The following is an 11,794-nucleotide window of genomic DNA, read 5'->3' on the forward strand; positions in this document are numbered from 1 at the left end:
TTCAGAATAAGGGTCAACGCTGTCTCCTCAAAATGGGCTTCTTGGGAGGCTTCCGTCAATCACCAGCCTTCTCAGAACTGCAGACGTCTGAGCCCTACCTTAACCTAATGAAGTGGGGACAGGGATTTTAAAAATCGATGTTTTTAAACAACCGTTTAAGCGGGCTCTTCCAAGTCTAAAGTACCTTTGGCATCGTTGGCTAAATTTGTAAAAGACCTGGTTTAGCAATGAGCTTTTTTTTCCTCTGGTTCAGTTATTCAAAATCCACTCTCTGTGTGGGGATAATATATCCGTCATTCAGACTTCACATCGGTCTTCCGGTAGTGAAGTATTGTAGCTGCTACCCATGTATTTAAGGCCAGCATGATCACAAAACGTATAAGAACTGAAATCAGTCAAAAAGAAGAAGTATGTGTTAAAAAAATACTGTTTTCACATAAAACAAAATCACCTTCTCTAAGGAGAAGCCCACCTCCCGCCCCCCAGATGAAACAGAACTACGGATCATGTGGACTTTTGAACAACTTTGGGTCCAAATATTTCTGGAAAAATGATTTTCCTATCATGACTACCTTTGGTCACTTGGCCTGATTTCATGAATAATTTCATCCTAAATGCTTAATTTGGAGGAATCTGACTCTGGTTGGTAAATATTACAACTTTTTAAAACCCCGTTACTCATTTTTTAAGTCTTGAGGGTGATGGTGTCTCAGAACATTCCATGTTAATTAAGCAAAGGTGGTACACCACACTCAGTTAAGGTAATTGTGAAAAACTAGCCCAAACGTCAAAGCATGTTTTATATTGAGGTAACCATGAAAATGTGGCTCTTTGTTAAAAAGAGAAAAATAACCTTAGTGACTTGACAAACACTCTCCTGATAAATAAGGTTTATGAGATTTAATGTATCTTTGGGGTTGTAAAACACTTTTAAGATAGCTAAACTTTTTAAACAATTATTTTCAGATCTATTGATCGCTTTCAGGAATGGCTGTCACCTTAGATACAGAACAAATCACAATTAACATGAGGTTTGTTTTGTTGTTTAATTATGGTTTGCCTCTCCTTTCCAATCAGAGAATTCTTGAAGTCCTGTAGGGAAGACTCAGGTCTCTCTTTTCCCTTCCCCACTTGACCCAAGTTTATGTTTTGACCAGAACACTTTAACTCCTTCTCTCAGAGCTGATGGAAAGTATTTGAACCAAAGATAAAAGCCTCCGGGAAGGGACTAGCAAATGCACCCTGCTGTTCCGTAGCGATATTTCTCAGACAATGATTAGCTTATTTAAAAGGTCTACACACCAGGGACATATTTCTAGTCTTCATAGAATGGGTGACACCACCTGTTTTAATCATTTTCCAAAAATTTATATGCTTAATTTGGGAGTTGAAAACTCAACCTAAGGAATTAATGAAAGTCTCTTTAGGTTAACCCAGGTATATTTTATTTCCTCCACCACCACAGTATTCCTTTAAAAATAACAGAACAAGGACGTGGAGTCGAATGATTACGTCACTGCCTTTCCTGCTGCTTGTGGGCAATTCTCTGAGGCTCTGGACCATCTGGCCACTACCACCTCCTTCCCTCTCGTTAGACTCGCCCCCATGCTCTCACGCCAGCCCTACTGGTGCTCCCTCCATCCTCTTTGCTCATGACCTCCGCACATGCTGCTCCTTGTAGCAGTCTCTTCCCTCCTCCCGATCTCTCTCTTCTTCAGATTAATCTCCCCAGCTCCCTCCAACTAGGTCAGGTTCCCATGTTAGGTGCTCATCCTGTCCTACTCTTTCAAAAAATGTTTCACAATATTTTTCAATAGTTAATTGTGTGATTACTTCACTGTTCATTTCCACTGCTGGTGTGGAAGCTTCACAAAGATAGAATCTACTATCTTGTGCATATTCTATCCCAGGTACAGCAAGTAGCTGCTTAATACTATACATGGTGACTGATGAGGACCAGGAATCTATTGTCGCTGGCCTCCAGTGGGGCTAACTGGCTCTGTTAAACCCTAAGACAATTTACAAATGAAGGAGGCACAGACGGCATAAAATTCAAAAAGGAAGTGGGCAGAAAAATATTTTGCTTACTTGTAAGATCACTGGTGGTCATTAAAGTTGTCATTACTCTTGCTGTAAAAGCAAAATTTCAGCAATAAATATCAACTTCTCAGACATTCTGGTATTTAGCTAATATCTTTCCATTTTAAATGCAGGAATATATGCTAACTGGTCTTGAAAGATTTGGGTAGAAGAGAACCCTGGATGGAGAAAATGGTCCTTTAAGATACAGACGAAACATGAAGAAGTATAATTCAAATATCTAAAACTAGTAAATCTAATTAATGTAATAGCTCTGAATTTTTTAAATGTTCCTACCTAAATACAGCATATATTCATTTTAGGTAGTTCCTGCAAGAATCCAAATGAACAGTGGAAATTCTAAAGTTGAGCCCAAACACTATAGCTCCAGAAACATTCCACTGCTGCAAATTATATTCATTCGCAAAAGCCAGTGTATGATTCTCATCTCTTTAATCTGTTACATCATAAACATTCACATTTTTAAAGCAAGCTAGTGGATTCAATATAACCGAACTCATGATACTTTTCAAACAACAAGAGAGGACTGTTAATATTAGGCCAGATTTTTGGAGAAAAGTGCTTTCACTTTTTTTTAGCAACTTGCAGAAAATGGAGAGTGGTGTGCATTAAATCAGCCTTGTAAATATGGATACAGTAGGAGGGTCTATCTGAATAGTTACTTGCAAAGGATTTAAGCTCAAGGGTCTATGACATAACGCTCTCCTCTGGGTAGACACCCCACACTGACAAAGGACACCCCACCAATTAGAGGCTTGTTCTTACCCGCACAGGTGTATGAAGCAAGGCTCCACGTGAGCGCACTCAGGGCTCCCGAGTCCCTGCTTTCCCACAGGTACTGGAGCTGTGCAAACTTACTGGCTGCACTGATGAAAGTACATAAATTCTGTTTGAAGATAAAACAGGAGAAAGTTAGGAGTTCCTTACTTTCACCAGAAACTAGATACTGAAAGAGCACCAGATACTTAAAGCATTCTCTTTTTTTCTGGCTGCATCGTGTGGCTTGCGGGAAAGTGCTGAGTCCTAACCACTGGACCACCAGGGAATTCCCTGAAATCGCTTTTGAAGCCAAATTTTCATGTCAAGTAATAACCAACTTGTACAAGGACAAAATCCAAGTTTCGTGATAAAGAACGGACGCAGCAGTGGGACATTTATGTGTAACCCACCAATTCCCCTGCTTAGTGAGTAACGGATGGGCAGCAGGTAGGTGGAAGCTGAGAGTAAGAAAGACTCTGCAATGGCTACAAAGGCTCATCTGTCCCCACCTGCCGATAACAAATAGATGTATAGATATTATGGTGTTTGTAGAGCCTGGGGGGAACCATGCTGCTTTGCACTGACAGACGCATACACTCAAAGCAGCAAGCTGGAGCAGCAAGCTGGAGCAGCAAGCTGGAGGGCTTCCCTTCCCTGGTGGCGCAGTGGTTGAGAGTCTGCCTGCCGATGCAGGGAACACGGGTTCGTGCCCCGGTCCGGGAAGATCCCACATGCCGCGGAGCAGCTGGGCCCGTGAGCCATGGCCGCTGAGACTGCGCGTCCGGAGCCTGTGCTCCGCAACGGAAGAGGCCGCAACAGTGAGAGGCCCGCGTACCACAAAAAAAAAAAAAAAAAAAAAAAAAAAAGCAGCAAGCTGGAGCACATTGGCTCTGAGTTTCTGGCTGTTCTGATGAGCCACGTGGTGAGGCTCCTGCCCTCTGCTCCCCAGCAAGGTAATAAGAGTATAGCGCCCTCCACCCTAAGCCGGGCCCAGGCTGCCGTTCACCAGGCTTTACATCAGCTGAAACACCCCGTCAACTGGTTCCCCATCTTTAGAATCATGAAGTGGTCTTGTTCGGGGGCATAACCAAGGCCTGCACAATCTTATGATACACATCCAACTGCAGATTATTAGGTTTTCCCATAACACAGAGTCTAGTAGAGAACAGGACGGGAAAGGTGGAAGGGTGGTCAGGCTGTTGCGCCGGTCTTTTTTTTTTTTTTTTGCGGTACGCGGGCCGCTCACTGTTGTGGCCTCTCCCGCTGCGGAGCACAGGCTCCGGACGCGAAGGCTCAGCGGCCATGGCTCACGGGCCCAGCCGCTCCGCGGCATGTGGGATCTTCCCGGACCGGGACACGAACCCGTGTCCCCTGCATCGGCTGGCGGACTCTCAACCACTGCGCCATCAGGGAGGCCCACGCCGGTCATTTTTAAGTACTTTAATCATATCTTTGTGAATGAACTAAGAGGAGGTGATTTATCAATTTATCTAACCACAAAAGCACAGTGTAGGACTTCCGTGGAAACCATCTGTCGGTCTGAATTGGGACTCGCTCTTGAAAGCCATAGAACTGTAAACCTTCTATAACCTGGGTTTTTCATGAATTCAAACAGCTTCCCTCCCCTACAGGATCCTAGGGTTTGCTGCCCCGCGGGAGCTCTGAAACCCAAGCTCTTTCTCCTCTCTGGGGCTCCAGGACCCTCAAACCAGCCACCCTGTCCCGAGGCCCCAGTAGCTGCTGTCGAGTTGGCACCCAGGAAACGTGTTGTGGACAGTCCCTGCTTGACAAGGGAAAAAGGAAACTACAGTTTATGAACTATTAGAGCACCACCGTGTGGTCAGAATAGAGCAGTCGCTGAGAAGGGAAGAGAAGAAACAGAAAAACCCGAAGCCTTCGGCCTTTGAACCTGATTCCTGACGAGCCTATAGCAGCATATTCCCGGGATGATGTTCCTGGGGGTGAAGGAACATCATCCCCCAAACAACCAGACCTGCACCCACGTGACCACAGTGGCAGCTCCGAAGAGCCTAGAGATGACCTATTTGTAGGGCGGCCAGATTTAGCAAATGTACAGGACACCCAGTTAAATTTGAATTTCAAATCAATGACAAATAATTTTTTAGCACAAGTTTGTCCCATGTAATATTTGGGACATAATTATACTAAAAAATTATTCACTGTCAGTGTGGTAACCCTACTAATCTGCTTTCCATATGTCATGAGGTTGAGAGCCAAGTCCACTTTCCAGCTAGATGTTGGAGGGAGAATGGGTGGAAGTTCACAGGTCTGGGTGTGGCAGGCAGTGACCACCGATTCATTCTGCTCCTTCTTTTCCCATTGGGTGGGAAAGTTCACGTCAGCCATCATTTGGTCAAATGCTTCCTGACCCACTGCCAGAATCCTATTTTCACAGCAGGGGATTTTTGGCCCTTAACCAAGGAAGGAAAAAGAGTATAGGGCTTACCCTTTTCCAAGGAAGAAAAAAAAGTGTGGAGGAGAAGTTAGAAAAACAATGAGTACGTGGCCCATATGTAATTATTTACCTGATAATAACCTGAAACTCTTTAATTTATGCTCACAGTTCTTCATTCTACTACTACCTACCCGATCCCAATTCGGTTCTCTAGGGCCCCAAAAAAAGGGAAGTAAAAAAATTGTGCCATACATTTAAGTGAGAATAATGTTTTTAATATTTGGATAGCACTGGGCTTTCATCCCACTATCCTTTGGTACAGCTGAAAAATGAGCAGGTTGAACATTTGATCTATAAAGTTTTTTGCAGGGCAGGTGGCGTGGAGAGAAGAGGTCGACAGACTGCTGTGAACACACTTTCTTCTCCAGGGGCGATTTACTCACCATGGCCAGATCTATGATCCACTTCTGCAGGGTGAGGATGAACCAAGCAGACACACAGCTTACCATGTGCTAAGGGACACAGCAGCGGCTTGGCCGGCAGCTCCCCTCCCCTCCCAACCCCGTGCGTGTGGAAACAAACCGAGACCAGAGAGGTTACACACCTAAGCTAAGTGTGGAACTGGGAACAGCTCTGCTAGACCTCGTCAGATTCGGAAAAGACAAAAATGATCCAAGTGAACACCTTCTAGGAGTTCAAAAGCACAGAAGCAGATTCTGGAAGAAAGTTACAAAGAACCCTGTGTTCTCGGACCGATCCTAGGGCTGGGAACGTCCCTGATGATTTTAACTGCCGGGTTAACTCCTGACCATGCAGACCTCTCCAACGTAATGTCAACAGTGAAGCACTTAGGTTCAAACGATAAAGCAGGTGTCTTCTGCAAAACTGGTGTCACGTGAAGCTGTTTACGGATTTCCTCTTTCCCACTAACTCCAGTGTAAAAAGGACACGGCTGGGGTGAGCAGTGCTAGAAGACGGGAGGAGTGATACCAGCTTTTCATCAAGCTCATTGATGCTGCAGGAAGGGAGCCCAGCTAGAGAAGCAGAAGCAAACACAGGGAGGTGGTGGCCAGGCCAGGGAGGGGACGGCCAGGAGCCTCTGCTGTGAGCTTGGGCAAGTCATTTTCCTTCTCTGGGCCTTGGTTTGCTTATCTGCAAAATGGACTTAACATTCCTTGCCCTATCTACCTCCTCATGGCTTTGTGGCACATCGTAGGGACCCAACAGGCAGCTGTGATTATAATTAATAACATTATTTAAATGAAGAGATTGAAATAGACAATGCCCTGAGCTCAAAGTCAGCAGAACTAGATACTAGTCTAGGTGAATGGAATCTTGCTTTTTGAACACTCTCTAATTCAAGTCTTAAACTAGGGTTGCCCAATTTTGTACCATTGCGCCTCATTCCATTCATTCCAACTATACATTTTACAAAACTTCAGCAGTAGTAGCAGAAACTGAGATCCTAGAGATGACTCGTCTGTAGGGTGGCCCGACTGAGCAAATAAAAATACAGGACACCAAGTTAAATTTGAATTTCAGATCAACAACAAACACTTTTTTAGCATAAGTATGTCCTGTGTAATATCTGGGACATACTATTACCTTAAAAAAAGTGCATTGTTAATATGGCTGCCCTGCTTATCGGCTCTCTGTACGTCACAACGGGCAGAAAGAGGTCATAAAACCTCCTGCTGATACTACAGAGCTGCCATCAGTACCCAAGGTTTCTAATCTACAGCCTCACCATTTGCACAAAGATAAGCTGTTGCATTTTATTTAAATCACACAATGCTTTTCATTTCTTCAAAGTACTCTGTTTTCAAAAACCTTTAACCAGCTGGGGCTGACCTCGAAGTGTTGAGGGGCAGTAGAGCCACACGATCCCTCTTTTTTGCAGAGGGAAACTGAGTCAGGGGGCTTACAACTCCATTGAACAGCAGAGGGTCAGGACTCAGTCCGCACCCAGCTTCCCTCTGCAGACAGGCTTTTAGCACGAGAGCCACCACGACCCTGCCGCCTCCTCAGCTTGTCCTGTGCTCCTGGTATTTTCGTTCTGGAAACAACCCTAAAAGGTAGGCATTATGATCCCTCTTCACAGATGGGGCAACTGCAGCTTAGAGGCCAGTGCCCAAGGCCACCCCGATGGCAGTGGCACCGGGAGTTCCCACCACTCCACGCCCACCTCCTCACATGCTCAGCGCAGACGGGGCCTGGCCGTCCCCTCCCTCTTTCCTCCCCCCTGAAGGCATAACAGCTCAGATCATTTCACAGATGTGGCAGGATTAACTGCCTGCCATTTAAAAGGCTTTCTTGGCCTTTGAAGGAGAGTGAAGTTCAACAAGAGAATAAAAGAGTTTGTACAAGGAGAGTGAAGACGGAAGCTGGCCCTCGTTCACAGAAGATGCTGAGTGATGTGAGCAGGGAGAGGTCTGTGTGACTGACCAGAGTCCACGGAGACCTTCCTAATGTCTTGACTTTCACTTTGAACCAGCCATCAGGAGCCCAGACCCACCAACAGGCAGTAAGAAGCCAAGCTGACCAGGTGTGTTAGTGGCAGCGTGTTACACGCCAGACATGCTCGTTATTACACGGGGACATTTTGGCGGAAGGAAGAAATCTCTCCCTTCCCCTAAAGAATACATTTGGACAATGTCGCTCTTAGCAGGAGTGCTTCTGCAGCTCAGCAGTGAGGTACTAAGCCTGCCTGGTGGGTCAGGGCACCATAGGGCTCCCTGGTCTCAGAAGGGTGGCCCCTGGGCAGGGACTGTTCTAGAGCATCTATCTCTAGGCTGTGGAGATATTTGCTCATATGGAATCCTGCATTGGGGATTTTTTTTTTTCAGTTTAACCAAAAGAATATCTGGTAAAGGCCCCTGCTTAACAACATCCTATAGCAAGGAACACCCCCAGTTCCATCTCGGATTCTCAGATGCTGAAAGGATACAGGACGATGTATGGTGCTGCCCGTTTCACATCCCCCTTCAAATGGAAGACACACAGCAGGAGGATGAGATCTGGAAAAGAAAGGCTCTGAGTGAGAGGGAGGAGGGGCCCCGAGGGCCGAGGCTGGGCGCAGGGGGGTCGGTTACCTTGTGCGATGAGGATGGGGTACTCCAGGTAGGTCAGCAGCGGGTACTCGTAGTAACACTGGTACCGGAGAAAGACCAGGAACCTGGGGAGAGGGAGGGTGCGTCAGGCTCGGACCAACCTGACCCACAGCCGGGAGGCCTGGCCGCCACCCAGGAGCACAGGTTCATTTGCAAAACCCTAGAACTGGTGGCGGAGTCTGCAAATGTCAAGGAGGGAGGTACAGAATAAGAAGGATGAAATGTCCGTTTTTAATCATCTCCCCGATTTCCGAAGCGGGGCGCTGGTGTCTGTCAAGTCCCTTGGGTGGTCAGTTACAGACAAACTTTATGAATTTTACAGAACCACTGACCGGGATGAGAAGAGACGGGGCTTTCTGGACCCGCGCCTGCCTGTCTCTAAGGCTGGGCTCTTCCGAGGCCCCAGGCAGGTCCCTCAGAAGGTCACACCCAAGAAGCCACACTGGTCGAGAAAGATATCTGAGGGGGGCTGAGAGCCATCCCTGGGTGGGGTTCCTGGGCAGGGCTTCTAAGTGACTGAGCACGTAGGGCCCAGCAGCGAGCTGGGGAGGCCATGTTTTGAAGACGAAGGACATCCCTAGATGAGTCTGGTGGCCTCCCAGAGTGCTGCCCAGGCTGGCGGTGGGGACAGATGGGACAACTCTTCAGTTCCTCAAGAAAATTCGAGCTCTGGAGAGGCTTCGGCGTGGAGGGGTGGGAGACACAGACCCCAGAGTCCCACTCCTCTCAGAAGAGGCCCCAGCTTCCTGCCTTCCCAGCTCACACCCTGGCCAGCCAACTCCCTCAGAATCCAAATGCCCTCACTGTCCCCTCAGGGTCTGTCTCCAACCCCGCACCCAGGCTGTGAGGACCCCTCAGGCCCCCTGCTCCCCCAGGGTGAGTCAGAACCTCCACAGACCCCATGGACTTAATGGCTCACACCTTCCAAGCCAGGACGTGGTGTTAACAAAGCCCCACGCCCTCACCCAGGTGGCACTCAGGGTGACCCCAGCCAGCGCTTGCCCCTCCACCGCCTGCTGAGCCACCCTCCCGAGGCTGCCAGGCCTGGTCCGGCAGGCATCATCTGCTGAGTGTGGAGCCCTAAGTGGAGTGCAGACTCCAGGGCTAGGGTGCTGGGCTCACAATCCCCGGCTGTTACTAACCTCTGGGGCCTCAGCGTCCCCATCTGTGAAATGGGGACAACATGCTCTGTATCTGCACACACGGATGCTTTAAACATGTTACCTAAGGTCATGTCTTCTGCCTCTTTCTCTGGCCTCACTGCTTCCAGTCCAGCCTCCAGGCTTCTGATCACAAGACCCCTGCCTGGAGGGCCCCTTTCTCTACGTGGCTACCTCCTCTCCTGCCTAAGCACGCCAAGGTGGCTCCCCTCCTGGGGTGCAGGTCAGGGCCTCCCCTGCCCCGAATGGGGAACTTCTCCTCCCAGTAATTATCTGTTTTCCTCAGAGAACTGGGGTGGCTCTGAGGCAGGATGTGCTTCCCCAAGGGGCCTGTGGCTCAAGCACATCCTGCGGTTGGCCCCTCATATGGGGGTGTCCCGGGTGGGGCCCCGCAGGCCCAAGGGTGGCCCCTCACCCCTTGGCCCTGCAGGTCCCCTGTTTCTCCCTCTGTCCCCCCTGCCTTCCTTCTGGGCCGGAAACCGGGGTCCACTGCCCCTCCGAGGAGTGCTTCCGCCGAGGACCGGCCCTCAGAGCCGCCGGAGGGTGACTGGGGTCCCCGGGCTGGCGAGGAGCAGAGAGGAGGGGGTCCGGCCTTTCAGGGCAAGGAGCCAGACCGCTGGCTTCACGTCTGCCTCACCAAGTCTTACAACTCTGCTTTTCACCGTCCAGGTCTTTATTTTTATCATTACTTTACTTATTTAGAAGAGTACTTTTAAATATTTTCTTTAAATGAGGTATATTTGACATACAAGATTATATTCGTTTCAGGTGTACAACATAAGGATTCAATATTTGTACATATTGTGAAATGATCACCACAGTAAGTCTAGTTAACGTCCGTCACGTTCAGGTTGTGAAATACTGGATCAGGGCACCCATTCCCGAGTTTGATAGGAAACCCGGCTCTTGGAGCCGTCTCGGCTCCCGCGTTTCCAGCGCCAGTTACAGCCCAAGCCCGGCTCAAGTGCCCCTCTCCCTCCAAAACGCTCTACGTTCTGACACCCCACGCCCCCACACCCAATGGTGTAACTTTTTTTTTTTTTTTTTTTTTTTTTTTGCGGTACGCGGGCCTCTCACTGTTGCGGCCTCTCCCGTTGCGGAGCACAGGCTCCGGACGCGCAGGCTCAGCGGCCATGGCTCACGGGCCCAGCTGCTCCGCGGCATGTGGGATCTTCCCGGACCGGGGCACGAACCCGCGTCCCCTGCATCGGCAGGCGGACTCTCAACCACCGCGCCACCAGGGAAGCCTCAAAGGTGTAACTTTTAAAAGCCAGAGGGTCCAACCCCTCATTTTACAGGCGAGGAAACCGAGACCCGAGAACGGAGGAGGGGGTGGTGGGGGGTGGCTTTAGGGAGGATGCAGATGAGAGAGCCTCGACGTGCAAGCGGCCTTGCTCAAAGCTGGATGGTTAGTTTTGTCACTAATGGGCGGAGTGATGATTTCCTTGAGTGTCGGTTTTCTCATCTGTAAAATGGGCGTGCACCGTCTTTCGTTACCGCGCAAGGCTGGGGGAAGGAGCAAATTCGGAGGGGAAGTGAGAGGCCCGCGCTTTCGGCTCCGCTTCCCCCGCCCCTACTGTATTAGAGTCGAGGGTCTCCCGGTCTCCCGGGCTCCCGTCGGCTCCAGATCGCCCCGGCCTTACCCAGCCAGCTCCAGAAGTAGGCTCGGGAGGCTGATGCCCCGCGCGCTGCGCGCCCCCAGCACGGCGAAGATCTGTGGCAGCTTGAGCGTCGCGCACACGCCCAGCACGCTCCAGTTGCAGAACCACAGCAGCCGCGTCTCCATGGCGCCGGCGAGGCTGGGACCTCCGAGACTCAGCGGATCCGGCCGCCGCGCGAAGGGGAGCCGCTCAGCACTCGGCCGCCGGGCTCGCCCGGTCCTTCCGCTTTCCCTTGTCCCCTCTCCGGGCCGCCCAGTCGGGGTCCGCCCCTCCGCCCCGATCTCCGCCCCGAGCCCCGCCCAGGGCCTCCTCTCCCGCCCCTTTGTCCACGCGGCGCCGGTCTCGTCCCGAAGCCTCCCCAGGTCCGCCCCGTCCCTGCTGTCGCTCCGCCCCTCCCCGCTAGCCCGGCCCATCCCCGGGAGCGCTCCGCCTGGAGCCGGTCCTCTCGGGTCCAGACGGTCGGGGTCCGCTCCTCTTCCCTCCCAGTCGTCCGTCCCCCCACCTCGCCCCGACCCCTCCCCAGGCCCTCTCCCTCCGCCCCGGGGTCCGCCTCTTGCCCGAGAGGCAGGTCAACGCTGGCCTCTGCGT

At 50.3% G+C, this 11,794-nt stretch overlaps 1 protein-coding gene across 2 annotated transcripts; it reads right to left on the reverse strand.

Annotated features, from left to right (window-relative positions):
• Positions 1-293: 293 nt before the first annotated feature.
• Positions 294-11,331, reverse strand: SLC66A3 (solute carrier family 66 member 3; the record flags this gene model as incomplete). Of its 2 annotated transcripts, XM_079720883.1 has the most annotated exons (7): positions 294-385; positions 2,089-2,130; positions 2,866-2,986; positions 5,719-5,776; positions 8,223-8,292; positions 8,368-8,450; positions 11,189-11,331. In XM_079720883.1, 7 exons carry the CDS (start codon positions 11,329-11,331, stop codon positions 294-296), a joined length of 609 nt encoding a protein of 202 aa, XP_079577009.1. The 2 variants fall into 2 exon arrangements, with proteins under 2 accessions (XP_079577009.1, XP_079577010.1); XM_079720884.1 differs by lacking the exon at positions 2,089-2,130.
• Positions 11,332-11,794: the final 463 nt, after the last annotated feature.

This window comes from Hyperoodon ampullatus, assembly GCF_949752795.1.
Source record: "Hyperoodon ampullatus genome assembly, chromosome: 15".
NCBI lineage: Eukaryota > Metazoa > Chordata > Mammalia > Artiodactyla > Ziphiidae > Hyperoodon > Hyperoodon ampullatus.